At 38.5% G+C, this 23,061-nt stretch overlaps 1 protein-coding gene across 6 annotated transcripts in view; it reads right to left on the reverse strand.

The window, feature by feature from the left end:
- The window catches only part of MATN2 (matrilin 2), a 76,536-nt gene that overhangs the window by 21,077 nt on the left and 32,398 nt on the right, over window positions 1-23,061 (reverse strand). For 5 of the 6 annotated variants that reach the window (XM_042785864.1, XM_042785862.1, XM_042785861.1 and 2 more), the window contains exons 5-9: window positions 21,685-21,807; window positions 14,893-15,015; window positions 7,695-7,817; window positions 3,679-3,801; window positions 1,552-1,674 (exon numbers count right to left, since the gene is read on the reverse strand). In XM_042785864.1, coding sequence (XP_042641798.1) covers window positions 1,552-1,674; window positions 3,679-3,801; window positions 7,695-7,817; window positions 14,893-15,015; window positions 21,685-21,807 — 615 coding nt within the window. The remainder of the gene's footprint in view (window positions 1-1,551; window positions 1,675-3,678; window positions 3,802-7,694; window positions 7,818-14,892; window positions 15,016-21,684; window positions 21,808-23,061) is intronic. The other variant, XM_042785863.1, reaches the window with a different exon arrangement.

A 23,061-nucleotide genomic window follows, 5' to 3' on the forward strand; every position in this document is an offset into this window, starting at 1 on the left:
TGTCCAAATGCCTCTTAAATGCTGACCACCTCTCCAGGACGCCTGTTCCAGTGTTTGATCACTCTCTTGGTAAAGAAATGCTTCCTAACATCAAGTCTAAACATCCCCTGGGGCAACTTTGAACCATTCCCATGTGTCCTGTCACTGGATACCAGGCAGAAGAGATCAACACTTCCCCCTCTGCTTCCCCTCCTCGGGAAGCTGTAGAGAGCAATGAGGTCACCAGTCCTCAGCCCCCTTTTCTCCAAACTAGACAAGCCCGAAGTCCTCAGCCACACCTCACAGGACATGCCTTCCATCCCTGTCACCCGCTTTGTTGCCCTCCTTTGGATGCATTCAAGGACCTTCACATCCTTCTTAAATTGTGGGGCCCAGAACTGCCCACAGCACTCGGTGAGGCCCCACCAGTGCTGTGTACGGCAGGACAGTCACCTCTCTCGACCGGCTGGTTACGGTGTGTTTGGGGCACCCCAGGATAGTGTTTGCCCTCCTGGCTGCCAGGGCACACTGCTGACTCACATGGAGTCTGCTGTCACCAGCACCCCCAGATCCCTTTCTGCAGGGCTGCTCTCCAGCCACCCCTCTCCCAGTTTACACTTGTGCCTGGCGTTACTCTGTCCCAGGTGCAGAATCTGACATTTGGACTTGTTAAATTGCATCCCATTAATCACTGCCCAGTGCCCCAGTCTATCGAGATCCCTCTGGACTTCTGTACGGACAGATCATTTCACTTGCTTTTAGAGTGTCAGTACTTTTTGAGACAAGCAGAATTTGTCTCTGTTTGCATGGAATAACAAAGTAGGATGGTATTGTGATATACAAACTGAGAACAAGGAGCTTTTCATTTGTCATGGTAATATCTGGATGACTTTAGGGGTTTTTTTCCTATAAATATTTTTTAACAGCGGATATCGATGAGATCTATGGATATTATTGGGATTACAGTTAAAAAATACTTAATGCCTATGTGTTTTTCAGAGACTTATCTATGATTCTTCTTTGATCACTTAGTGATCAAAGCTATAAAAATGGATAAAAATTTGCAATTAATTTTTTCTTGATATCTGCCACTCATCATAACTGCATATTGTGGTTAAATATGTAATGCTATTATGATATCTCTTTTGCAATCATCCATGCTGGACACAATTAACTTTCCATTAATAATATTGCAAGCTTCATTCTGCATAAGACTTTAGAAACATTATATATTTTTGTCATGATTTGAGAAGAAAATTACAGTTCTCCCATATACATTTGTAAGTCAGAATAAAATAGTCTTGGATCTACAGCAGTCCAATTTCAGGGCTACTTTTTAAATGGCACAGAAATTTAGGGTGTGCCTAAAAGCATGCATCCAGTACCACTTTAGATGCCTTAGCATATCCAAGATATTGATGTACTGCTGGCAAATATGACACCAAAGAGGAAACTATCAACATTTGGAATCCTTGAGCATTTAAAATGACACTGGACAGCAACATTTAGGCAATCAAACTCTACCCTTCATATTTCTTCTATCTGACTCTGAGCTGCTGAAAAATAACTTACGTTTACATGTTCTCCCATCATTACGAAGCCTGTATCCTTCAAAACACTGACAAGTGTAAGATCTGTCACCATTTACACACAAATGTTCGCAGCCATGATCATTCAAAGCACAATAGTCAACTCCTGTAGGAGCAATTGAAGTTATTAAAAAAAATAACAAATAATGAATCAATTATATAAGAGGGCTTTGGTGTGTACTTTCCATTGGTTGCTCTAAGCAGTTGAGAAATCATACTTTCCTATGCTTAACTCAACAGAGTTCATGTCTCAGTATTACAAATTGAACTTTTAAAAGACAAAACAAAACCAAAACACTTCAGCAATGATTTTATATGACAGTGGCAAAGACATAAAAGCTATCTTGTGAGCACCCTTCTTTAAATACAGTGTCTAAATAGCTCAATGTGAAGGTGACAGTCCCCAGAACTCACTTATGCACCTGACTTGCACTTGCAAGCAGAAAACCTCTTGGGGACCTCAGTAGGCTTTGGCTCAGACTATGCAAGCTTTTGCAAAGAATTGCAAATGACAAGCACTGTCAAATATGTTCCATTTCTCATCTCCAATTTCCTAAGTATTTCTTCTCAGTAATATAAAGACACAGGGCCACTGGGATCCTGCAGGGAGCACTTGCTACTGTCTATTTGCTACACACACAGTGTCACTCATTTTTTTGTAATTAATTGTCAGAGTAGGAATCTGTTTACCATTAGAGGTGTTTCCACAGCTGTCTTAAGATACCTGTGCCTGTCTATATGACACCAGAATTGTAATTCCCAGATGTTTTCCCATTAGGAGTGGTATATGTTAAACGCTAATCTGTTCTATCCAGCTGCTCATTCAGGAAATCCCCAAATGCCAAAACTCTTTTCATGATAGCCTAAAAATGTCCATGAGGTTTCAACAACTCATCTGGAGCTCAGGAATAGGACAAATCTCTTTCCTAATTATATATGAGGAAAGGGGTATGCTGGCAAGAAGAGGAGCTATTCAAAAGGACTCAGTTTCATTGCACAGAGGGATTCCAGAAGCCACAGCACTGTTTCAATACTTCTCCCAAATACAGGGTGGAAAAAAGTAACTCAAGAGTGAAAAAACCCACCTCTTCTTACTAAAAAGGAAAAGGGATTTTCCATTTGCAAATTGATAAAACTCCATAGTTTGTCTGTTTCTAAATTTCCAGTGGTTCTTTTAGATAAATGTCTAGATAAATTGTTTCTAGTAGACCCTACTGTTACATGTACACTAGTTCTGCTTTTGCATTACTGTCTGCCCCTTCCTAGAGCTGCAGTGGCAGACAGAAGCAAAGTCTGTCAAGGTATTCGATGGGGCTAAAAAGGTTAGCATGGAGGCAAAGACAAGGTTAAAGACAAAGATGAATTGCCTTTGCTGATTTGCCTCACTTCTCCCTAGCTCATTTTTGTCACTGAGCACTTGCAGTTTGAATTCTGATAAAACTGTGTTGCTCAAGTCCGAGAAAAGCAGCGAACTCTGAAGCAGCTCCAACATTCAACAGGCTTGAAAAATAACGTACTTCCAGGATATGTAGAAAAAGCAGCCAAACACCTCTCATCAAAGAGGTCCAGGAAAAGTCAACAGGCAAAATGCATTCACATTCCTCTTCTCCTGGCCCTTTCTATATATTATTTTTCCAGTGAAGGAGGCAATTTGGCTATTTGTGAAACTGCAATGATTCTCAATGATCATTACATTTATAAAGAGTGGGGAGCTGTCAGGACAACTTTTGTTCAGTTATTAAGGGTTCCCATGCAAAATGTAAGGCTCGGTGTGGGAGTCTCCCTGCTCCTGCCCCAGGTAAGCTGATGCAGTTTGCCTGGGGGACACTGCTGTCAAGATGACCTGTCAGTTGGACACATTTGTCATGTGACTGAAAAACTGTCCTCAATACCTGGGGCTGAACAGATCTTCCAAAACTTTTCTGAATATGTGAAGATTTACAGTTATCTTGACAACTATCCTTTCCTAAGTCCTTCTTCTGTCTGTTTGTGCTTTCAAATCATTATCAAAATGCAGACTGTAAGAATTGAAGGTGTGTCCTCTTCCCTGTATGAAAAGAGAAACCTTTCCCAGGTGAGCTGAGACCAAGGAGGTTCACAGAAGACTTACGTGTGCAGGTTTTTAGGTCCTCATTGATGACAAATCCTTCAGAGCACTGACAGACATAGGAGCTATCAGTATTTAGGCACAGTTGCTCGCAGCCATGGTTGTTTTCAGCACAGTGGTCCACTCCTATTGATTTGTGTTAATAATTGAAGAAGTCACATTGGAGCCTTAGATACATGCACTGTGACACTGTACTTAGTACACAATGCCTTTGCAGAGCGAGGGAAAAAGATCAGTAGAGCTTTTTATTTATCAGAATCCCCACCTATTTGAGTAACCTGAGTTAATTGACAACATGTAAGTGAAATTAATACAGCCACTCCACTTGGCAGATAACAAACCTGATGAAGTGCAGGTCTCCCTTGCCAAAAATCACAAAGGGAAACTAACTCAAAGCAGAGTGAAGGGGGAACCTCAAAGTCCCACCTGGTCTTACCTGCAGAATCATGCTCTTGTTCTTTAAAAAGCAAGACACTCTCTTTTGTTCACCATAAAGTTTTCTATGAATATTAGAAACTTTTGAAATAAAAATTATGGCTTTCAGATTATTTCATAAACAGTAAATTCTTTTTCAACAGGATGAGAAGTCACTAATTTAAAACTTCAACCTGCCAACAGGTTCAAGCAGTTAAAGCCTAGTGCACGAGAGATACAAATTAGGAGTGCAAAGATGTCTTAATATGTTCCTTTTCTTTGATTTTCCTATTCCTATTCCAAGTAAGAGAAAACGTAAAATTTTTTTTAGTCTTGTATGCAACTGGTTGTGTGAAAGATGAAGGGTGGGGGAAGAGAGAAAGAGGTGTGAATTAGGTTGAACAGAACGGACAGTAAAGCAGTAGGGTGAGGTACATGCACTTCAATATGTACTATGTAATCTACTGACTCTGTAAGTATAGAAAAAGCACATTTTAGGAAAAAAGCCTTACACTGAACTTCCTCACAATATTTTATTGCCAACTTATTAATGGCTATTTTTAGTCACACAGGCCCAGATCACTTTTGCTTAACTTGATCATAGTAGTGGAGTTCCCTCAGACACAAACACGGTCTCATATGTCTCTATTTACAAATCATTTACAGACGTGAATAGGCATGTCCACAGCTATTTTTTAAAATTAAAAAAAAATTCTGTGCTTAATGTAAAATTACTTAGTTCTAAATATTGCTGTTTATTAGTTTATTTAACTGAGTTTGCACTAATTGGTCCAGATTTACCATTATACATAGATGGAGATAAAGTTGGCTTGAACAAGTCAAACTGAGGTGTCAGTTTTTACTAGCTAAAGCAAGCTCCAGCTGGAACATTCTCCTTTTTCCAAGAGTTTACATCATCATGAAGAGGCTTGTGTAACTTCTCAGAGCACATAAAAAATGTGGAAAAAAAAAAAAAAAACAAACCCCAGTATTCTCTGTGAAAAATTGCATCTGTTTGGCAGCATCTTTTACAATATAAACACCCACACTAATGTGAATTTTAAGATTTAAATACTTTGGGTTCTCATGCAGAATCTTGTAACACACTCTCATGGAGTGGTGTAATCACAAAGCTGCTAATTATCAGGCTTTAGAAATTAGTATAACTGTAAATTTGGTCATCATGTGTGCTTCATTACATGTGTAAAAAAAATGAAGAATGGGAAGGGACACAGGAAGAGGAAGAATCAGAATTTTTAAAAACAGTGTGTGTCTTGGGATAAAATAATTTTTAGATATTCAACTTGCGATAGCCTAAAACCTAATTGTTTAAAAGTTCTCAGCTCTTGCAACACAATCAAGTTTTCCTAAATATGGCTTTATCACAAACAGTTTATTTAAAAATAATCACTCCTTGGCCTATCAACTTTTTTTTACTTTCAGTAACTGAGTGTTCCTTTGGAAAACTATGTTGTAAGAACATCAGGGAAAAATGCTGCCAATATTTAAAATGATGTGCAAAATGGTTGTCTGCAATAAAAGTATCTTCTAAAAACTGGGTGATGTCAAGTGGGCAATATCATTGTTTTTTTCTGGTGCAACACTGATCCTTTGTTTAGTCACATTCTTATTAAAAGAGGACATTTTATCAAACAGATCACTGAAATTGTAAACATGTAGAAGGGGGAAGTCTCTACATATCTCCACATATCAGCATACATCATTACCAGGTGTGCTGCATTTTACACAGCCCATGGCAATCATACAGATGTTCAACAGTAATCACTGTCTTTGTGTCAGACACCTTGGCTAAGCACTTTTTCCCAGTTATCTGGACTGGAGAAGATGATGCTTTAGTTCTCTATTGGATCAGGGATCTCACTATAGCATTACTTCACCAGGCCTGGCTCGTGGTAGATGTTACAGTAACATAGGTTTGCATAGCTCAGAAAGATCTCAAAAGGGACCCAGGATCGTTTTCTCATTCTGTTCACACCTCGCCCCACTGCAGTAACTAGTCACTGCAGTTCACGAGACACGCTCATTTCTGCACGTATTGCCATCATGTCGTTGGGCGTATCCAGGATGACATTTGCACACAAATGACCCTTCCATGTTAACACATTCATGGTCACAGTCATGCTGCCCTAAAGCACAGAAGTTTACTTTTGTGGAGAGAAAAACAGTCAAGAATTCAAGCCACCCAAGAGGATTTCTGAAGTAAAATGGCTTAGAAAAACTCCCTTTTCTTAAACGATACTGGACTCGGTGCTTTGGACACCTGTTAAGGCTGATAGTGAACTGAGGAACTGAGAGCGGATTGAAAATACTTGGCTATGCAAGACCTCAGTTTGACTCCCACAGACCTGCTCCTGTAGTCATCACAAGTCATGCATGGTGGTGAACGAGGAATGGCTGGTGCTAGTCACCAGTGATGCATTCTCCCTGATTTATAAAGAAGGCATATATGCAAATCTTCCTATCTAACATGAGACTTGTTTTAACAAGATTTGGAATAAGAGCTTAATCCTGGAAATGTTACCAGGTTTACAGTCAAATACACATTCTTCTAAGGTTAAGGAAAAATACCCCAAATGGGAATTACAATGTGCCTTTAATTCACAATTACATCCTTGGCAATAAATATTCTACACAATACTGTTCTTTTGCTCCTATACTCATGAAGGCTCATCCAATCTATAAAAAGATAAATGTATTAAAATACCATATAGATAATAAAAACCAGAATAGCATGAATTGCTGTAAAGACAGTACTGTGTAGACAAAGATGCTTCATGAGAATGCATCTTTAAGACTGAAAGAAAATACAGTTCCAAAAGCAGATAAATTTTATGAGCATCTAGAAATATAACTATGTTGCTCCAGGCAAGTTTCTTATTCATAAAATATCAGCAGTACAATTCTCCCCCCCAAGAACTGAGTCACTAGATCAGGTTAATTAATTTTGCTGAATATATTCTCCTTAAACTTTAACAACATTACATTGAAAATCTGCTGTAATTCCAGACTGCCACTCAGGAAGAGTTGTAACACAGAAGTCTTTTTAAAATAAATAGTATGTGCGATTGGTTTAGAACCCTGACATTGCTGAGGCTGCTTTTACATTTTTTTTTTAGGAAACTGTGAGGTTTTGTGTGTGACCTTAAGTTGATTTTAATAGCTACATTACCTAACCCATACTTTCCCAATATAATGAAATACATCTGTCCTTGGCTAAGCCAACTGGCCAAAGCAAGGTGATTTTTATTTTTTTTTAAAAAGCTGTTTGTGTCACTACAAGACAAGGTCAGAAAATTTCAAATAAGTAATGAACTTATTGTTTTTGAGCCACTCTGGTTCCTATATTACTCCTCAGGTTTCCATAAATCTCTTCAGAAAATGTATAATATACAATGTAGTCTACAAAACAGCAAACAGTATATTTTTCCAGCATGACTGGCTCATTAAAATTCAAGTTTATAAAGAAACATTTGTTTCAGCCTTAATTATACAGAAAATGTTCATCCTTTCAGAAGGGAAACCATTCACAGCAGGTTTAAGAAATAAAAGCAGATGAACTTTGTTATGTCCAAAGGATTACTCACTTTTGCATGTTTTCTTATCTGGATTAAGTCTAAACCCTTCTTGGCATCGACAAAAATAGGAATCATCTGCATTAACACATTCCTGTTCACAACCATGGTCCTGAAGAGCACAGTAGTCTGGTCCTAAATCAGAAAAAATTGTGTCAGTGAGGAATATAATCTTCAGAAGTAAGCTAGATAAAAAACAGTTGCTTTGTCTTCTCTTCAGACTTTTTTTTTCTAGGCACTATTCTGACTTTTTACCGTATTGCTTCAAACTATGAAAATAAAATGTTCCTTTTTTCCAAATATCTGCTATACTTTTAGGTATATGTGATTTGTATACTTCAATTAATTCTTTGAGAATACATATATTACATGCAGTAAGGTTAGAATTTAAAATATTTCTTAACATTTTGCAGCTAAGTCCTATACATTGCCTCACCAAAATTGCCTCTTTGTTGTCCTCAGAGCAAGTTAAATATGAGCTGTAATAAATACACAAACAGGCTTTTGAATGCCATTCATTAAATCACAGCAGGACTATCAGGTGCTGCATCAGCAGCATTGGTGTTTTAACAGCTCTGGGTGTTTGCTACATAGTTCTTCCATTTAAAATGCTCATGAAAGGGAAGATGAGCAAAGTCTAGAAACAGCTACTGCTTGTGTATAAAGTACCTTAACAAGGAAAGTAATTGTGTAGTAAGCACTGGGATATTTACCACACAGTGTTTACCACTATTGATGAAGTCAAAGAACCTGACATTCACTTAGATGCAGTGTCTGGTCATCAGTTAGTCTTATATCAGTGGGTTTAATTAATTTATACTAGTAAAAGAATGGTCTCAACCCCTCAGCACTGCTAAAAATAAATAAAGCAAATCACAAATCAAGTGAGTCACATTTTTAAAGACATCTAGGCACTTTACAACCTGAAAACTGACATTCAGAGGTTAATTATTATTCCCAGAGGTAATTGGCTTCTTGAGGCAAGAACTGTTCTTGCCTTGTATGTGTGGCAGGCTAATGCAATTGAGCCTTTAGATATGATGAAAGCCCTTAGCAATAATAAATCACCTATATTTTCAGGACAAACAAAGTGAAATGTGACTTTCTAAGAAAAGCTGAGAGGAGCATTTTATCATTTATGAACTCAATTTCATATATTTATAGAGCACTTCCTTTACCAAAGCTATTTATGACAGCATATGCACACACACATCTATACAACACAGGGATATCTTAGCTGTTTAGCAAAAAAAAATAATTAGAAAATATGGTTTGTTCAAGAGTGCACCGAAGAGACATAAACCATAAAGCCACTTGTGTGCACCAGAGGAACGTAGCTGTATGCCTTCTGGACCTCCTCCGTGCTGTGTTGCATTCACCTGCTCAAATCCTTGCTAACTCAAGTATGCAGGCAAGACTTTTCCTGGGTAACTGATTCTGAAAATGACCACAAGAGTTAAAAAATTTGTAGTATTATCTGTTTTGGAATCTTGAGGCTATTATGTTGGGAACACTAAAAACACATTTCACAGGGCTTCATTAACACAGCCCAGATTATGGATGTTAACTGAAGGCCTCTACTAGCTACAGGTCATGTGAACCCACCCACTGCTCAAACAGGGGCCTTCCCTAAAGAACAACGGTTGAGGCTCAGCATGCTTAAGTATAAGCAGAAGCTATCACCTGATCTCTTAAGGGGAGCAGCAAGAGTGGCAAAAGTCCTCTTAACTGTTAACTTAGTAGCTAGTAATGACCTCTACCTGCCGCACTGAAAACCTGAATTTTCTGCTCTCTTCCAGCCACATATAGAATACGCTGCTGGTGTTGGCCGGGTTGCCCCCATGAGCTGTGTTCCCTGTATTTCATTCCAAGAAGTTTGGAATAATTCCCAGAGAAAACATTTGTCAGATATGCATGACTGTAGTGATAACATTTACATTTTCAAGCTTTTCTTTGTAGCCATGAGCATGAAAGCTTACTTTCTATTTTTGAAAGGAAAGCCAGGACTCTGAGACAATCACGAGATCTCAGGAGCTAGTGCCCCAGGCCTATGCCTGCTTGATGATGCAGAGATCTGGTCAGGCATGGGTATGAGTCTTGGCTAGTTGGCAATCATCCCTGAGATTCAGTACATAAGCCAAATATGTAGAAATCCATTTTAAAGGTTTTAAATTTACAAACATTTTAAATCCAGTGATCTGAAGTTTGTTTCTTCATGTTGTTTATGCTGACTCAAAGGCAGTGTGATTCATAACATATGGGAGCTAGGGGACACCTTGACTCTGAAGAATTCTCATGCTGTCTTGACTTTCGCAGCATTAAGAGCTACACAGTTCTTTCATTCATGCTTTATTTTATTAGAAAGGCTCAGAAGATACCAAGTGTAAGGAAAAGCGGCTAAGTAGCTTTTATTTATGCTCAGATTCAAGATACGTATCTTGAAAGAGAGTGATTTGACACAGTAGTTGCTCATTCCTCCCCAACTGCTCTTTCTGAATCAATCTCTATGGCCTACCATGTCCAGTCACTCTGATTTTTCCCTAGTTACAACCTCATGGAATTTTCTCCCTTGATTTTACACTAATTTAGAGCATTCACAACAAAATAGAATTCAGTTAATATGACAGAGAACCACAGATCTGTGAGAAGCCTTGTCTGTGACCTCTGCCCCTTGACTTAGGAACTTCATTTAATGTTAGGCTCTTATGCTTGGTTCTTACCTGAGCCGTGTTATAACTATGCCTGTGCCTAGCCTTGCATTTTGCTGATCCTGACCTGTTGACTTGATTTCCTGAACTGACCTTAGACCTCTCTTGACACCATGGACTTGTCTGGTGATCACTGGACTGCTCACTGAGCTTGGCTACTGTCATTATGACCTATTTTGTTCTTCTTTGGGTACTGTGGGATCAAAGGCCTTGTCAGAGAGATTACTGACCTTGCCTGCCTTGTAGCCATCCTTGGCTCCCAGCTTGCATTTCCTTGTGGAGCAGTGTACTTTTGTGTTACATGTTAAAGATCTCCTCCATTCTACAGAGATTCAATTTGAAACCACAAATGTGCCTGCTGAGAGTTTCTGGTCAACATCAGAGGAGAAATGACACTGAGAATGTGGTGGTGGAGTCTGTTATCTGACCAAAAGGCTGTAGTGAGTAAGGCTTTCTACAAACAGCAGAAGTCTCCAACTCACAGGCTTTTGTTCACGTTAGAAATTTCAACCAGCCAAACACCTACTGGTAGGGTAAGACACCATTGTGCAGGCAACTCAGGAAGTTTCTGCACAGACTTGGTGACAACTCCCTACTATGAATTCTTGAGGGGTGATTTTCCTCTTGACTTGCTGCTGTCACCATGAGATGACTGAATTCACAATCCAGAAGGCTGGGAAGGAAAACAGCAGAATTTGAACTTCATATTTTACAAGTTCAGATTTCGGCTTATTCAGGGAATTGCTAGGCAGAATCCCCTGGGAAAGAGCCAAGAACAGAAAGCATGCCCAGGAGAGTTAGATGATTTTAAAAGAAAATTTGCTAAGATCTCAGGAACAAACGATCCCGTTGTACTGGAAAATCTGCTTAGATCAAACAGCTTCTCAGTGAACTAAAACACAGAGGGAAAAATAATAGAGGGAAAAAGAAAGACCAAGAAAAGGAGTATAAAAGCATTGCTTAGGTACTTTGAGACAAAAACAAGGCCCAGCTGAATCTATTACTACTGAGGTACACTAAGGGTAATAAGAAGGAAGCCTACAGATATGCTGGCAGCAAAAAGAAAGTCACAGAAAATGTGGGTCTTTTGGCTGGGGGAACAACCTAGTGATGACCAATACATAAACATCTGAAAAAAATAAAGCCCTTTTTATTCCTGGTTGTCACAGACAAAGCCTACTCCCAGATTTCCATGTGTACTAGCACAGTTTGGGAGGGAAAAGGGCTAGCAACATCAGTTAGAGACTACTTAGAGAAACTGGACATATACAGATTCATGGGAGGATTGGTAGTCTCCTGTGGGTGCTGAAAGAGTTAGGTGATGTGACACCACTGTCTATCACATATGAAAAATCACAGGGTCTGAGAGAGGTCCCTCATAACTGAAAAATGATAATGTTACACTAATTTTTTTAAAAAGACAAGAAGAAAGATCAGGGAATTATAGACCAGTTCACATCTTTCAGTCCCAGGATCATGGGGCTCATCCTCTCAGAATCAATTATCAAATACATGAAGGACAAGAAGATTATTCGGAACAGTCAACATGGATTTACCAAGGCCAAACCATGCCTGACCACACCATTCACCTTCAGTGATGAAATTACTGCATCTGTGGACAAGGTAAGATTGGTGGATATAATAGACCTTGACACTAGTATATCTCTTGATGCTGCCTCCCACAGCATTCTCATTTGGACGCTAAGGAAGTATAGGCCAGAAGAAAGAACTGTTAGGTGGGGTGAAAATTTACCAGACCACCAGATTGAAAGGATAGTGATCAATGGCTTCATCATCTGGCTGGTTACTGATAACGACCAGAAGACCACAATGAACAGTACTGGGAGTCACATTGCTAAACATCTTCATCAGTGACATAGATGATGATACGAAGCGCACCCTCAGCAAATCTATGGGTGACACTAAATTAGGGACAGTCTCCATCTTCAGATCTTCAATATAGACAAACCTCGATAAACTTGACGACTGGACCAGAAGATGTCTTGTGAAGTTCAGCAAGAATTGAAAAGTCCTGCACCTGGGTTGGAAACACCCCAGAGCTTGTACAGACTGGGAAGTGACCCACTGTCAGGGGGCAGCATGGACCAGCTGATCCCTAAAAGAAGAAGAGCCAGGAGCCGAGGGTAATAATACAGCAGAGCAGGGAAGCGGCCTTGCCAGAGGCACTGCCCTGCAATACCCAAGCAAGGTGCACAGGGCAGGCCTGGAAACAGCAGCCAGATTTAACCAAAAGTCCAGATCATCAGAAAAGTACCTGCTGCTGGGGCAGGTCTGAGGTCAAGCTAGGAGGCCAGCCTGCAGGTCAGGATGGTGTGAGGCTACTCCTGGTGAGGGCCAGGATCTGACACAGCCCAGTGATTGTTGGGCAGGTCCACAGTGGCAGGGCAAGGCCATGATCAAGCTGGGAACTCAGTTGGCAAGTCGGGTTCTGGATCAACAAAGGCTATTGCCAGGCCCAGCTGGAGACCACACTTAACATACTTTGTGCAGTTCTGGAACAATCCCTTCCCTTCTGCCCCCAGTTAAAGGGAATAAGCTGTAGAGGGCTCAACAGAGACCTACTGCTGGGACATAGGGAACCTGACTTGTGCAGAGGTCCTGAGGAATCTGGTCTTACTGAGTTTGGTGAAAAGGAGGTACCTACTTGCAGCCTCCAGTAACTTAGTGTAGGCCATTACAAAGGTGATGGAGCTAAACTCTTCTTGGTAGTGCCAGATGATGTAACAAGGAACAGTGGTCACCACCTGTGGCTTAGGTGATTTGCATTGGACATGAGGAAAATGTTTTTCACTAGCAGGATAGTGCAGCAGTGGAACAGGTTGCCCAGAGAGGTTGTGGACTCTCCACTGGAGCTTTCCGAGACTCAACTAGACAAAACCATAGCTGACTCAATCCACAGTCTGTGGCAGCTCCACTTTGAAGAGGAGGCTAGAGTAGATGACTTCCAGAAATCCTGTTTAACCAGCATTTGATTTAAACAGGTTGAAATAATTCATACAGTTAGATCATAAATTAAAAATTATTCAAGGCATGTAAAATGTTTATGCAGTTTTAAGGTCTTTGTTCAGTTCAAACTGGGGGAAAAAAACACTGCTTAAATCCACATTCTTAAACTGAATGAATTAACAAAAAGTGTGTTTGGGCAGTGTCACTTACACTATAATAAGATTTCAAGATTTCAAAAATATATGGATGTGGAAGTATAAGAGAATTTAGCCAGCCCTTAGCTGACAGATACTTGATAAACGGGTAAATTCATACAATCTACAAGCAATGTGAATCAGTACAAACTGTATTCTGGCCCTTGGGGAGGTAGGAAATTCATCTCCCCTGACTCTGACCATCTGAAAATTAGGTGTCTACTCTGGCAAGTCATTCAGGCTCCCTGAACAGACAAGGAAAATACAGGCACTTCCATAAATTTTTGTCAGAGCCGCGAGCAATCACCTTCTAGAAGTGTGTGTCTCTTTCCCTTGATCATAAGGTCAGATGTACAGCCTGGTTTAGATGCTTTCTTTCTAAATGTTAAATTTAAGTCAAATAGATACCAAGCATAATACAAGTTACAGTATATAGGTAAATTCACCACTGGCATCAACAGTTCCACTCATCTAAAACTAACAGAGTTTGTCTGCTTACAGACACAACAGTAACATCTCTTTTTCAAGGCCCATATTTATGAAGGAAAGTAACTAGGAGGGTACATTCAGGAAACGTGAAAGGAAAACCTTAAAGTGAGTTATGACATTAAACACCGTGGAGGTTTTAGCTTGTTTTCCCAATTATAGGAAGCCTTGGCAAGAATACTTTCTGGTATGTCAGTTCCCCTCCGCTTTATATCCACTCCTAACTCTGATCATTTTTGAACTTGTTAGCCTGGTATCATTCAAATCTGACAAACAACAAACAAGCAAAGCCACAAAGTTGTTATGACCTTGTGGAAACATGGAAGCTTGGCAGAAGATACTGATGTTGCCAGAGCTTTAGCACACTATCAAAGAACCCACTCTTGAGAAAAACCCATAGAAAAACAGGCTGCAATGTTTTCTGATTGTGGAACTACTCTGTTTAATTTTAGTTTGTCTTACGAACCAAGCTGATTATAAATGGTCTTGTACAGACTTGTTTGTTTATCACGCTAGGGAGATGATATTCTAACTGAAAATTCTGGATAATCAAAGAGACTATGCAAGACAAAGCTTTGGACTTTTCAACAGTTAAGAGGAGACTGGTTTCATGTTAAAAGTTTCCTGTTCATCGGAGGGACCCGTCCCCTTAGTCTCTCCCCCCAAAAAGCCAAACTACCTCCCAAAACAACTTGCATTGCTTTCAACACCTTTGGTTTCAAGGGCACTCCAACATTGATTTTCTATACCTGACATATCATTCACTGCTCTCAGGACCAGTGAGAATATTACTGTTGAGAACTGGAAGACAGAAGAAGTACAAACTGTTCATAATTAAACCTTATCACAACTTACTTCTGCAAGTTCTTTTGTCTGGATTTAAAATGAACCCTGGGTGGCATCTACAGTAATAGGAGTCCTCAGTGTTAACACATTCGTGTTGGCAACCTTGGTTATCCAAAGCACAGTAGTCTACAACTGAAAAATAACAAGACCAACAAGTACAATTAGAAAAACAAAATTAGAACTAACATGCATAGATATTACGGTACTAGTTACACAGAGTAGCAATAAAAAAAAAAAGGAAAACATGACATAGTTCTTATCCTGCAGAGCCTTTCTGCAAAGATTAGTGCACTTGCAATACCAGTTGGTAGATCAGGTTTGATATGAGTCCTGGATCATTTCTCTTACCTTTTGAACATTTATCAGCTTTTGGATTGTCAGGAGCACTTCTCAATGTGTTTTATCAGATCTGGAAACCATGCCTGAGACAGTAACTCTGTCCAGATGTTCACACTATAGACCAGGGCATAGCAAAGTGTGATTGATTTAGTTCTGTTTTCTGCCTCTCCAGTCCCAGTCCTGGAATTGCTTTACTTTTCCTTAGTTCCCTCCCAGCTGCATTAGTTTCTCAAGAGCTGTTCCTCTAGCCTAAGTGTATAGAAGACCCATGGCAATACCTTCTACACCAAGTACTATCACAGTACATTCATTCCCTCTGATGTGTTCCAGATTCGTCCTGCACAAAGCAGCTGCAGCTACGAAGCCCGAGAGCTTGAGGCTGATATTCACCACCGATATTTTGCTTATATAATGCCTTTTGTATAAGAGAAATAAAATATCATAGCTAGTCCAGTCACTTATTTCATAAGTCCAGTCACTTTTTATGCAAACCCATATTTAAAAGATAGATTGCCAAAGGTTAATAAGGTAATACTTTAGAGAGCTTACTCAGTCAAGCCAATTCAAAAGTGCTAAAGAAGTTAAATGATTTTTTTTTTTTTCCAATTTCTTTGCAGGTTAAGCTCTTTCATCACAAAGAAAGTCTTAGAAGAAATTAAAGATAAGTCACAAAGCAGGTATTCTATCCCCAGAGAGTTGCCAGGTCCACATTAGGCAAATTTACCTGATTCTTTCTGCAGAAGACAGTAATGTGCTCAGCTTCACGCAGACATTTAACAAGACAAGCTCCCTTTCTTTGCCAACTGAGTAATTTTTTCATTACTTTATACTGCAGAGCCTCCCAGATTACTTTCAGAGGCAGTAATTTCTTTTAATTAAATCAGTTCCTTCTTCAATAGCCCTGCCTTTGCAAATCATGCATATACTCAGGTGTGCCAAGTTACCTAGTCAAGGTTATCTAGTTATTTAGTTACTTTGAAAGAGCTTCTTTTAACCCTTCAGAATATTTGTGTTGAATCAAGTCAAATTAGACTACTTACTGGCTACTATGTGAGACCATTTTCCTGGCAAGCACTTTCCTGTTTCCAGACTGAATAGCTTCATATAAAAAATATTTACTGAATATATATTTCAAGGATATAATGTGTCATACAATTAGTCAGCTTTCCTCTTAAATTAATTCTAACCACATGCACATTATAAAGTGTTTTAAAAGATACATTAAGAAGTAAGTAGGCCAAAAAATATATTGTTTTTTCTATCTAGCAGCATACCTGGGAAACAGCCCATATGGATAGCTCCATAAAGTCACTTCCTCCTCTGCATTTAAACCCTAATGAAATGCATTTCTAGCACAATATCTGCAACTGCCCGACTAATGATTAGGAAGTTGAGACTATAATAGAATAGAACAGAACAGAATAGAATAGAACAGTTCCAGTTGGAAGGGACCTACAACAATCATCTAGTCCAACTGCCTGACCACTTCAGGGCTCACCAAAAGTTAAAGCATGTTGTTAAGGGCATTGTCCAAATGCCTCTTAAACACTAACAGGCTTGGGGCATTGACCACCTCTCTAGAAAGCCTGTTCCAGTGTTTGACCACCCTCTCAGTAAAGAAATGCTTCCTCGTGTCCAGTCTAAACCTCCCCTGGTGCAGCTCTGAAGCATTCCCAAGTGTCCTGTCCCTGGATACCAGGGAGAAGAGATCAGCACCTTCCTCTCCATTTCCTCTTCTTAGGAAGCTGTAGAGAGCAACGAGGTCATCCCTCAGCCTCCTTATCTCCAAGGCTCTTCATAGGACATGTCTTTCAGGCCTTTCACCAGTCTTGGTGAAAAGACAAACTAAACAGGTCTTAGAATGCTTTATTATCAACATCTAAGTACCTATGACACTAAGCACTTCCAGATTACAATCTCTTGAGGGAGGAACTGTGCCTTCTTATGGCTATGCAGCTGCTAATGTACTGTGGACAGGAAGGAAAAAAACCCAATGAAATAAATAACTAATTTTTCCAGTCTTGTTTTTTTCCATTTATAGCTTTCTGGGGACCTCTTACTCACAGAAGTAGGTCTGTTGGCCTGTGAGTATAATGCCTTTCCACTAACACAGTTAAGAAGTGAGAACATTCTCTTGACAGTTGCTTTTAGAGATAAGTATTATTCCCTTTTTTCAGTATTTTTTGTATACAAATTGCCCTAATTCTAGGCAGGCTTAGACTTGCAGACTAGCACTAGTAATTAACCTACAAATTCATTTAACTTTTAGCTGCATGTTTCATTTTGGTGGTACTTGCTTAAAAGGGAAACTTCTCAATAGCATTCCAGTCAGCAAGTAGGTAAGTTGTCCATGGAGTTAAATTGCTCTGAAAAGACTGAAAAAAATTATAAATCTGTATTTCTTATGTTGAAGTATTCTAATCCTTTACTTGGCATGCAGAAAATATACATATTTTGTATAAGATCAAAGCAGAATAATATTTTCCTAATTTTTAAAAGTTTTATGATTTTCATATTTCTGTACTGTCATGAGATATTCACTAGAGTGCGAACACTTAAGAGATCTCAATGTTTTTAATGTTAGCCTATTGCCTATTTCAGTAAGAAACAATTCTAAAAGATGAATTAATGATCTTTTTAGTGAGCAAGCAAATAATTCAGTTGTCATCTCCCCATGCTTGTTCCGCCTTTCTTTTCTTGCTTGGAATTAGCTGGTAAGTCACGAGACCCATCTTTTACTCCCAGTTACCACTTCTGCACCCTGGACACTTACATTGCCCTCTCTGAATTGTAGACAGCATGGGTCACCTTTCTCTTGCATTGTTGTTCTACTCTTACGATGTTTATATAGATTATTCAGGTTTAGGAGAACAAAGCTAAGGAGAAGGTAGAAGAAAAGGTAGGAAGAAAAGGTAACAGAATAAGTAAAGGCATAAGGAGGATGAGAAAGAATGTGGGAGAAGAGTAGAGCAGACTCATGGAAGACTTGTAAGAACCTAGAAAGCAGCCAAAAAAATCTAGCAGTGCCAGGACTGCAGTGAAGTGCCAGCAGCCAGACCACTGCCAGGAGAAGAGGTCCCAAGTCCAACAGCTGCAGCAATACAGAGGCAGTCTAGCACCAGCGCCAGGAAAGAGAGGACAGTATGTTCAGCAACACCAAGAAGGTGGAGAGACTGAGTGTCCAGCAGCATGATGGAGAAAGAATGGCTCATTACCACCAAATTTTAACTGACAGGATTTTGTTCATGTGAAAGGAGGGCAGTTAAGATGAAAAGCTGTTTAAAAGGGCAAAGTGATAGTGCTCTGCCAGCCATACTTCTCACCGAGCAGACGATTTCAAATAGTGCTTAGTCTACAAATTTATTCATAAACTGTGTGTTGCACTCAGAGTGGTTGGCCATTCAGTGGTCACTTTGAATGGATAAGTTGTGAGCTGCTGGTTGTGAGATTTTATTTAATTATTGCCATTCAGATGACTGGCTGACATGTGTCAATAAAGCAATTAGTATTGCCTTTGATCCTTAACCAAAGAAATTAACCCATCAGAACAGAAGAGAACTTAATAAACCTGCCTGTGAAATGAGTTTTCTGCACTTTCTCATTTACTTTTGCTGCAGTTAAAATTTTAGAAGTCTTAGATATATTAGACAGAAACCTTTGGCTCTTTGAGAGAACTGCAATGTGTATGTCCTACTGAAATTCTCTCTTCGTTCTCTGGATGAAGGGGAGAGAATTACCTTAATAAAGTCACTGCTTTTTGCAAAATTGTTGTTGTACTCAGTGGTCTCTGTTATATGTGTACATCAAGATCTTTCTCCTGATCCTGCTCATTTGATAATAAGTATTTCACAGAAAGGAATGGTTAACTAGCTTAGGAGTAATGAAAACTGGGAGTTATCACTACTGATTCAATACCATACATAGCCTCCTTTACAAGATTTTCCATCAAGGATGATTATTCATTTGTGACCACATCTGCAGAAGCTGTACATTCTTGGTAGTAGCATATTCCTCAAAAATATCAAATTGTTCAAATCTGAAAAGGCAATTCTGGAGAGTGACAACTAACAGGATTTGCAGACAAATTATCATCAAAACTGCAAATTACCCAGACAATCTTTTCCTGTTCAGGAAATGTAGAAAGGCTAAGTTCTGCATGGGTATAACATAATTAATATATGTTGAGCCATTCACACGCCTCAGTAATAAATTAAAAAAATAAATGGTCAAATAAATGCAAAAGAAAATTGAAAAACAGAAGTGCTAATAATGTGCTTTAAAATCACAATTAATACTACTAATTATTGCAGTGGTATGAATATCATGAGTTCAAGTTTTTTGCTTAACTAGGTATAAATGAATAAAAATCAAGTTGAGAGGAGAGAAAGCTATAAAAAGCAAGATATCATAGTGAACCCATGTATAAACTGTATTTTGAAAATAACTGAAAATAACTGAGAATATGAAAGCTTCAAATGTCATCAATGGACCTTATAATAGGTCTGTATCTCTCCATAACAAAGAGAGTCAGTGAGGATGTAGAAAAAAAATGTTAAAGATGTATCACACCTCCAAATAGCATTGTTCAGGCTTGGCAGAGAAATTATTAACAGGCAAAAAAACAAGTAACACTAAGAAATTTAATGACTGACATAAAAATATTTTTAAGCTTTTAATAAGAAAAATAGACTTCAAATTTATTATAGAGGATAATATTAGGTTTGACATACAAAGAATTTCACTAAAATTTATTTCTATCCCTATGATGCTATGGTAGCTAGCTTCCCAGTAAGAATATCATGGGCTGTAAAGGACCTTTCAACTTAACAGAGAGAAAATAGTAACTACAGATGATGACACTAAGCATGAATATTTTGCATTAGAATATATGGTAGGAAAGAATTGGGGATGAAAGCACCTACCACAGAAGTCACAGATTTTCTGTTTCAGGATATACTCAAATCAATAGCAGAAAAATATATGCTTTATCCTAACACAGGTAAAGGTCATGAGAATTAGCTAAGGTTATTGGATGAACTTCTGTATAGTGTTAGATGTAGAAATTCGGGCCAGAACATGTAGCATGTCTTCTCGCCTAACTAGCCATTATTAACTGCATTTTCAAAACAAGTCAGCTTCAGAAAGCAGGTTCTTAAAATGGTATATTAGTGGCCAGACTGTGCTGAGGATAAATTACATTGAGAAATTTAAACACTCCTATACTGAGATCATGAAGGTACAAGTAATGGAAACATTTCTGATGAGTAAGTACAGAGTAAATATTCTTCAAAACCATATATGTTATCTTACATCTAAAAAACCTCAAAACTTTCTTTGTGTGTCCCATGTGAAACTACACGCAGAAGTTCAGTTCCAAAAACCGCCATCTATTTTGCATCTCAAAATAGTATTATCCTGCAAGGTAATAGCTCTGTGAGGGTACCAAGAGACAGATTATATTATGTTAGAGTTGTTTAAAATGACAAGAAATAGTAAACCGTTGGACAAAAGCACTGTGGTGGCCTGTGGCAGATTTGGGGCCAAGGATTCACTTGGATTCACTTTCAGTGGATTTCAGCATGTGTTTGAAATTAAGCACACATTTAAGTTCTTGCCTGAAGAGAATACCTAACAAATAAGGTCATTTATTTTCAAGAACTTGCTAAGGTTTTTTTGTAGTGGATACCAGACGACAGTATTTTCCCAAAATGCAGAATGGGATGAAAAGTTTACAAGGAGGGTAATAGGCTAGTGAAAAAGATTATCCTAAAAGTATTGTATATAAATGGGGAAGAAGAGTGAGATACTTACATGGTAATAGAGAAGGAATTATGTTTTGTGTTAAAAAATTATTATACTTTATTTCCACACTCACTCTTGAGTTGTAATTCTTAGAGCTGTTTGCTTCTTTATTGCATAGTGAAAATTAAACACACAGCATGGACGGGTTCTTAAGGGGGGGCTAAACTTTCCTTAAAGTCATCTTCCCAAAAAGAGTTTGAAATCTCTCCTGGCATGACCATAAAACCAAGTGAGAAATGGCAAGAAATTGTCCACTTTCAAGTTTTTTCATGTATAGCTTCTGTATGAAGAGAAGCTACTGAGTTTGTCTGGCTTGCTTTGTCTTTTAATGGCCACATATATCATGCCAATACATTGCACGACAGCTGCATGGATCTAGAATAAAACATCTGGTGTGCTGACTCAAAATATCAGTGTTACTTTCTCTGTGAAATTAGTTGGGATAATTTTCCCAAGTCACCATTCATTATCAGTAAAGGCCTATGAACATGCCAATATGTATTCTTCCTTATCTACAATCCATATAGGAGAAGAGAGCTTTCCATTGTTGTCTATGGCTAAACTGGATGTCAATTTACATTGAATTTCCCTTTGGTTTGTGTCAAGAGATAAAGTGAACTGCTCAAGTGAAGTCAAAGGAACTGCTAAACTCATACTCACCAATACAGTTCTTTCCATTTGCATCAAGCTCATACCCTTCATAACACTGACAGACGTAAGACCCAGGTGTGTTCACACAAATCTGCTCACATGCATGTTTCTCCACAGCACAAAGGTCCTGAGCTATGAAACAAAATTACATATGAATATGAAATCCTTTGACCTATAATGCATGGGTTGACTACAGATCAAAAATAAATTTCAGGAAGCTATGAACAGCTTTTTAGAGACAAACTTATTTTAACACAGATCATGACAATGTTCTGTCAAATAGTGAAAGTCTTATGCCAGCAGGAACAACTACTCAAAGCTGAGGAGCTCATTCCTCCAGTAGAGGGCAATGACAATTGATTGGCCAATGGTGCTTAGCGGAGTTGCTTGAGCATGTGTTTCTTGAAAAGTTTTGAAGGGCATTCTTCAGTTTTTTTCGGGGGAAAAAAAAAGTGTTTATTTGTCTCTCTTTTTTTTTTTTTTCTTTTTTGCATAACCCTCCCAGATAAATTATGATGAGGTTAGAAATGGAAAGAAAAGGTAAACGCAACACCAGAAGACTTGGGGATATTTCATTTCTGAGTTTTATAATTTTTCAGTTTTGTGCAAAACACCATAGCAAGTTACCCCTCCCAAGCAAAAGATCTCATTAGAAAAATTATTACAACAAATATGGTCAGTTCGGTACCTGGCCAAATGAAGCACATTGGGCTTTCTTTTCAATAGACTAAAGCTTTCTAAGAATTCCAAATTTCCCCAGTGAAATCTCTGGAAAGCAGAGTACTTTGTGTTGCTCAGAATCAGGCCCAAAGACTGCTCAACACATAATGATCATTTACAGCTAAAAAAAAGGCATTTGGAACATGTTTGAGGGAACTAGCCAAGCAAATATGAATTTTCTTTTATTGCTGTCTGCTTCATATCAAGTGGCATGATGAACAGCATAAACAGTCATTTAACTCTCTTGTTCCAGTATAAACACCCACAAACAGATAATTTTTCAGCTTGTTTCTGCCACACTTCCTCTTTTGTACTATTCTCCATCTTAATGTAAGATTTGAACATCTCTAGAGAATAATGGAAGAGATTACATTAAATAAGCAAATACAGTGCAAAAGTAAATAATAGTAATTATCTGACACAACCAGTCTTCTCTAGAAAAGTTAGACCAGAGTATGTGAAAGGAGCATCCTTCACATGGATGCAAACCCATCTTAATGAAATAAATGTAAGAAATTTAAAGTTAAACAAAATAACTTTTTTTCCCCTAGTTTTGTTCTGGAAGATAGCCGAGTTGCCTTTTTTTTTTTTTTTTTTTTTTTGTTTTTATGTGGATAGCAAATCACAAGTATGGCAAATTTTCTTCCTTCAATGCAAGGAAATATT

Source organism: Tyto alba, unplaced genomic scaffold (genome assembly GCF_018691265.1).
Source record: "Tyto alba isolate M040663 unplaced genomic scaffold, T.alba_DEE_v4.0 Super-Scaffold_9, whole genome shotgun sequence".
In the NCBI taxonomy this organism is placed as follows: Eukaryota; Metazoa; Chordata; class Aves; order Strigiformes; family Tytonidae; genus Tyto; species Tyto alba.